The following is a 6,964-nucleotide window of genomic DNA, read 5'->3' on the forward strand; positions in this document are numbered from 1 at the left end:
AAATGATTTACTAACAAATCAATTTACAGAAAAAGATCTTCGAGACGTGATTCAGAAAATCAAACGCCTACGTTTGCAAAGCTCCCATTTCTACATGGCGTGTCAGACATAGCCCTGGATGGCGTGGCGGGTGACGCACGAGTCATCGTGTGTGGTCGGCCTCCCAAGGAAAGCCGTCGGCCCGGAGGTCACTGAGCCAGGCAGGGGCCGCCGGGGCTGAGCGGAGCCACGTGTCCGCCTTCCCCACGTCTGTGCTCGCACTGGGTGCCGGGCTCTGAGCCGGGGTCTGAGCACAGGATGGACCCCCGTGTCCCCGGGGCATCCCTTCTCTGCTGGGAAGGCTTTCTGAGCCGGCCAGCCGACCCCCCACAAAGGGGACACACCCTGCACACATCCCGGCACGTGGGCTCTGCCCGGGTGACCTTGCCCCTCCCACAGGCTCTAACGCGGCCACCGTGGGCAGCAGGATTCCAACACAAGGATGGGGTGGGGGCACGTCCAGTCCGCAGCACTGCCCCAAACTCCCCGCCTGTGGTTCTGACGTCAGGACGGGAGCCCGAACGGGCGTCAGTGACACTGGCCTCCTCGATGAGGACTCTGGGCCACGTCAGGCCGGGCAGATGCGTGAGCCAGGCCCAGGTCCCACGGGCCCCGCCCCCACGGGGCTCCCCCTGCCCAGACTCCGCAAGCGGCGCTGAGGGACGGGGGCCGCACGGCCCGGGGACACTCTGTGGCACACAGCACGGCATGACCCCGACGCACGCAGGCTCTCTCACGCCGCCCCCCCAGGGGGTGGGGACGCGCTGTCCTCGTCCAGCCAGGGCTGTTTCCATGTCTTTCTTCTGCCTTAGGAAAGTTTGGTCCTCGCAAGTAGAGCTTTCTGACCCGGCAAGGGGACCAAAGCAGCTCCCGGGAGCCAGGCACGGAGCAGGCACAGCCGAGCCGGACGCGGACGCGCTGGAACCTTGGGGCCCAGCGCAAGGGCCTCGCCTCAGGTTTTACGCGTGGCTCGTGACATCACCCAAAGCAAACGCTTTTCACGGCGAGGACACGTGAGCTTCCTGTGTCGGGAGCCCCTCTGCACCGACCTCGGCGTCAAGGGTCCCGCCCCCCACTCTGCCACCGACGCTGGCATTCGCGCGAGGACTGGCACAGCAGCCCGGCTGAGGCCGCAGCGAAGGGACCTTCGGAAAGCCCCTCACGCCCGGCACGCAGCCGCCCCGCCATGCTCGATGGGGGAAAAAGGCAACTCGGTAACGTGGTATTTTAAATAAAAAGGTTTTATTCATAAAATAAGACAGCAGCTAACAGTTTAAGAAAGCTTGGAGAGAATTACTTCCACCTTGGACAATATTCGGCTAAGTCATAAAATTAGCATTTTTAGTCATCTGTAAAGTGCTAAGAAATTCATTTCTGGTGAACGCCTGCATTAGCTTTTTTAGTCACCCAGTAAGACAGTGACGTGTAAACACGGGTGGAGCACAGGGGACCGACCGCCGGACTGGGCCCTCGCACACCTGCCCTCGCGGTCGGCTCTGCAAACCTGCGCACGAGCAGGAGGCAGCTCGATGGCAGGGCCTGTGATGGGCGTGTCACCTGCCTCATCCCGCGTCCCACTGCCAGCCATGGCACAGCCACATTCACTAGCACCGCGAGTCCTTCAGAATGTGCTCAGAGACAGCATTTCAGGTCGACAGGTGCAAGAAACGGCACGAAAGATCGACCAGGACACGCCCCCTGTGATGCCCGTGCGGACGTTAACTCTCCGTAAGACGAGACAGGAGAACATCTTGGTGTCACCGCTGGAGCCTAAATGTTGATAGGTATTGAGCATTTTGGTTCAAAGCAGACATTATTAGTGAAATGTTACATATGACATATTGACTAAAACATTAACTGTTAACTTTTTAATACAAAAAAAATGCAAAAAATATAAAAATACTACTTTGTTAAAATATACAACATACACATTATGCCACTTTAGGAAGCTCGGCTTGTTCGGGAAGCGAAGCACGGCCCGGACCGGCGGCTCCCTCACTGATACAGACTCTGCTCTGGAAGGAGAAGACCCACGACATAAATAAACGCAGCGCATCCGAATCCAGCGAAGCTGTGGGAAGAGCTGTTACTAAATCCCTGCGCGGCCAAACGTGGCTCGTTCGCAGACGCCCCAGCGACAGGACACGGGCGGGTCCGGGCTCCGTCACTCGAGCATCCCCTGCCTCTTCTGCTGTCTCAGGAAACGTGTGTGTCCAGCTCTGCGCATGGAAGAGAAGCAGCCACGGGCGGGAGCAGGAGCCAGCACCGCGACGCCCCATGCTTCTTCCCCGCGACGCCCCATGCTTCTTCACTCCGCCTTCACGCGTTGAGCAGGGGGATCCGCCACACCATGACGGAGGAGACCAGCTCCTCTGGCCGCGGCTGCCGGGCCCTCCTGCCTAAGCGCCGGTGGCCCTGGCCCCCGCAGGCCAGCAGCACGGAGCTGACTCTCGCGGAGCTGGCGCACGGCCCCCGGGCCGGCGTGGTGCCGGGATGCTGCAGGAGGTCGAAGCCGTCCTCGGACCCGGGCTCCAGGGACCCGGACGACGAGAGCCCACTTCGGTGCGTCGCGGAGCCCGGGGAAGTCCCCAGCCACACGGCGTCGGAGCTGTGCTGACTCGGGCAGGGCCAGGCGCCCTCGCCGGGCAGTGCGTCCTTCTGGTCTGCGTCCTGGGGGTCCGCGCCTGGGGCTGGGCTGGCCCTGGGCTTGTCCTTGTCTGCCTTGGGGGCGGTGGTGGCCGCGATCAGGAACTTGACAGGCCCGCTGTGCGCGTGGTAGGACACCATGCCTCTGCCTGGAAGGGGGTGTGCTCAGCGGGTGCCTGCACGAGGGCGCCTGCAGACTCAGCCCGCGTGCCCCCCGCCCAGCCACGGGGCCCGGGGAGCAGCCCTGCCGCTCGGGGACAGGCCGGATGACGACACTCTGGTGACGGCCGGCAGCATCGCCGCCCGCGCGCATCTCGAGTGAGGAAATGCTGTCCTTCCCGGCCTCGGCACGGACGCCGCTCACTGCTCTGCGGACCCGGCCTGGCTTTCCCGAGTCCCCGCTAAAGAAATGCAACTGAAATGGGCCCGTTTTAGGAGCAGGGGCCGCCCCTTCCTGCCACTTCTCACCACGAAAAGGTTCTGAGGTTTAGAACAAGTTAGTTCTGTGGTTTTCATTAAAGTGGGGACTTCCGGGTTAAAGGTGATGTGCTTCTAATTGTAAAGCCACCATCGGACCCGAGAGCACTGTCAAGCTCCCCAGGTCCCCCGGAGACGCGACCCCGGGCACTGGCTTCCTGAGGCCAGCGGGGACGGTGCCTCCACAGTGGTGGAGCACGTCGCAGGTGACGTGACATGAATCTAGGAAGCATGGACCTTGTCACCGGACGCCTTGGGCTGAAGCAAGGCCGCAGCCCTCACCCTGGCCCGAGCAGGTTAAACTGCCGGGCTCTTCGCCATGCTGGGTGTGTCCCCGGCGAACGGGCCTGGCAGGGTCCTCCAGCAGTGGGCAGTGTGGGCACACGGGGGCTGGACGCACCTACTGCACTGCAGGCGTCACCTGACACGGCGAGCTGGGACACCAGCCCCGCCCCGCCTGCTGACGCTGAGCACCTGCGTCCCCGACACCCCAGCGAGTCCGCGCTCGACACGCCCCACAGGAGGCACCGCACGGAACGCGAGGCCTGGAACCCAGTGAGCGCCCCAGGGACGCTCGGGCCGCCCAGGCGCGTAGCGAGCACGCACGCCCCAGGGACAGCTGCCCAGCGAGGCCGTGGCTCAGGAACACGGCTGGGAGGAGGAGCCACGGCGGACACAACCGTGTGAGCCAGCAGGTGAGTGCAGAGACGCGTCGCAGGGAGAAGCCGGCAAAAGCACAGAGCGGGTCAGCGGGACGTGATGGGACACTCGGGGAGAGTCGCCACGGCCGGGGGCGGGGGCAGCAGGACCCGGAGGTCAGCCGTCCCCTGCCGACGCCGGGCAGGGCTCGGGGACCTCGTGTGAGTGCCCCACGGACAGCGTGCAGGTGTGGGATGCGGAGCATGGCACAGACAGGACTGGGGTCCCTAACGCTCACAGCTGGGCCCCCTCGAGGTCCCGGTCGGTCCGGCACAGAGCTGCCGGCGGGGGCGGGGTGCCCGCGGTCACGGGGACGTGGTCTAGCGTCCACGTCAGCAAGAAGCCACGGAAACAGAATCCCTACTAGCATTTTGGTGAGTTTTCTACCAATCTTTTTCTCTGAGAGTTTTTCCCCCTCAGATGGCCGATACTATATCATCGACGTAAAGCTGAAGATCTTGGTTTTTTTTCCCCTTCAGAATTAACACGTTTCCACATCGAAGCACCTCACACACGTCACTTTCACTGGACACACTGTGCTCCAAGTGGGCGACACGGCCACTTTCCGAACGTCCCCCTCCCCAGCCGGGACCGTTAGGGGACGTCAAGCGTCCCTGTGCATCCCGCTTCGTGCACACGCCCGGCTGTCTCCCCAGACAGGTGCCTGAATCGGACGCACGGGGGTTTTCAGGCCCGGGGTCCGTGAGCCCCTTCGCTTTTCGAAAAGGCGGCGCCCACCCGCCCGACTGACTGTCCACGCCGCAGAAAGCACGCGGGGGCTCCCGGACCCCGGCTCCCGGCTCCCGGCTTCGCCGCGCGAGGGGATCGTTTTCAGTGAGGAAAACTGAGTGTGACCATAGACACCACAAGTGGCAAGACAGGCAACGTGAAGATGTGTGTTCACGCCGAGACGCTCCCTGGACGGCTGACGCAGCGCGTGGAAGCGCATCGGTTATGTGTTACCGCGTGCGACACCTCAATGCCACAGTGTCTCTCGACATCTGTGTTCCCACTTCTGACACACACAGAGACGCGATATATAATGAGCCTGTGTTCTGAGATGCTACTGAACGGTGAGAGAAAAGACGACTCAGATTAATCGACGTGGTCCTCGCGGCACACTCGGAAAAACCCCAGTGATGTACATTGTGTAAGCGGCTGCTCGGACGACGCAGCAGGACGCAGACCGAGGGCCGAAGGAGGTCACGGGAGGGGCGAAGGCAGGGAGCCGGGTGCGGACGCGTCTACTCACCGGTCACTTTGGGGATGCCCTGCAGACGGGGGACGGGCAGGGCCACGACGACGCCCAGGCTGGTGCCGACCATCAGCAGGCCGTGGCAGACGAGCAGGCTGGTCACCGACAGCCGCTGGTGCCCTGTGCGGACAGACGGAGAGTCTGGTCTCTGAAGTGGCCACACTGGGCCAGGCGTCCAGCGTCCCGACTGCAAATACGACAGACCTGGCCACAGAGAGCTCCTGCCACCAGCAAGCCCTCCGGGGGACAGAGCTGCTGGAGCGCTACCCGTGTCCTGCACCCCCACGAGCCGGACGACATGGTGGGAGGTGCGACCGGGCTCCCTCGGGCTGGCCCTTCGGAGGTGGACTGAATGTGCCTGTGGTCAGTGCAGCCCAGAGCCCTGAGGTGCGCACGCACGCATGCACACACGTGCACATGTGCACACATGAATGTGCCTGTGGTCAGTGCAGCCCAGAGCCCAGAGCACGCACGCATGCACACACGTGCACATGTGCACACAAATGCGCGCACACACATGCACACGAGCATACAGATGCAGGCACACATGTGCACACAAGTGCACAGATGCAGGCACACATGCACACGAGCACAGATGTGTGCACACACACACATGAGCACATGGATGCATGCACACATGTGCATAAAAGTGCACAGATGCATGCACACATGCACACGAGCACAGATGTGTGCACACACGCACATGAACACACAGATGCACACACACACGCACACATGCAGACGTGCACTCTGCAGGCCGGTTCTGCTCCAGCAGGAGACACCTCTGCAGGCGAGACACAGCGACCCAGCGGGACGGGCACCCGGCCGCCACTCAGCAGCACGGCTTGTGTGGCGTTCCAAACATTTCACGTCAACATTGGAAAACGCTGTGACAAAACACGGAAGTCGGAAAGGCCTTTAGAGCTGTCTGCTGTGTGTTTTGTTTGTTTTACAGACAAGGCTCCGAGACCCAGGGCAATGAAACAGCTTGCTCTGGGCGGTGACAGGCCACACAGCGCCACCACGGAGCAAACGCCTCCCACGCGACTCTGCTTCTGAGAGCGACTCTGGACCTGCCCGTGACCCTGCCCCAGTCTGCCCTGCTGACGGCACCGCGGCCTTGGAAAGGGGTTCGGAGTGGCTGCCGGCCTTTCCCCACTCAGCCCAGAGCCCGCGAGCAGGGAAGGAGTTAGTTAGAAGTGGCGACCCCTCGAAAACAAACCAGCTCCCCTTTTCTGTAGAAACAGAAGTCATTCCCAGCGCTTCCGCGCGTGCCCTGGCGTTCGTCTCGGATGAAGGGCATGGAAAGCCAACGATCTGAAACGAGCCCCGGGCAGACGGGCGCGTCCACAGGAGCCGAGTTCGTGGCTCACGCAGCCACAGGAAAAACGCGAGAAACAGAAGCAAGATCGAGAACCAGCATTTGCTTCTGCTTCTAAACACAGATGTGCATGGTTTTAAAGGCAGCAGCAGGCAGGTTCCCAGGAATGCTGGACGTTGCTTGTGTTTCAGGGGCTCGGGTTTTAGAAATGTGTCAGAACTGCGTGTCACCTCTGACAGCGTCCCACACGCGGGCCCCGAGGGGCCGTTGCTGCCGCAGCGAAGCAGAGGCGCGATGCTGGCCACTGCCCGTGCGGCCGTCGTCTCCACACCCGGCCCAGGGCCGTCAGAGGCGTCTGAAGCGCTTGACCCGGCCCGCGCGACTTCGAGGACAACCGCGGAGGGTGCCGGGAATTCCATCTCCACGCATGTCCCACGTGTGCCCCACAGAGAGCCTCGTGAAACACGCGTGTCAGCGTCCCAGCCGCTACGGAGACGTGCGGCTCACCTCCAAACGACGCGGCGAAG

General features: G+C 62.3%; 1 protein-coding gene across 1 annotated transcript in view; it reads right to left on the reverse strand.

Annotated features, from left to right (window-relative positions):
- Nucleotides 1-1,262: 1,262 nt before the first annotated feature.
- ARHGEF10 (Rho guanine nucleotide exchange factor 10) overlaps nucleotides 1,263-6,964 on the reverse strand; it is a 69,145-nt gene continuing 63,443 nt past the window's right edge. The window contains exons 26-27 of the mRNA XM_015591802.2: nucleotides 5,114-5,236; nucleotides 1,263-2,834 (exon numbers count right to left, since the gene is read on the reverse strand). Coding sequence (XP_015447288.1) covers nucleotides 2,359-2,834; nucleotides 5,114-5,236 — 599 coding nt within the window. The 3' untranslated portion in view covers nucleotides 1,263-2,358. The remainder of the gene's footprint in view (nucleotides 2,835-5,113; nucleotides 5,237-6,964) is intronic.

This window comes from Pteropus alecto, unplaced genomic scaffold (assembly GCF_000325575.1).
Source record: "Pteropus alecto unplaced genomic scaffold, ASM32557v1 scaffold35, whole genome shotgun sequence".
Taxonomy (NCBI): domain Eukaryota; kingdom Metazoa; phylum Chordata; class Mammalia; order Chiroptera; family Pteropodidae; genus Pteropus; species Pteropus alecto.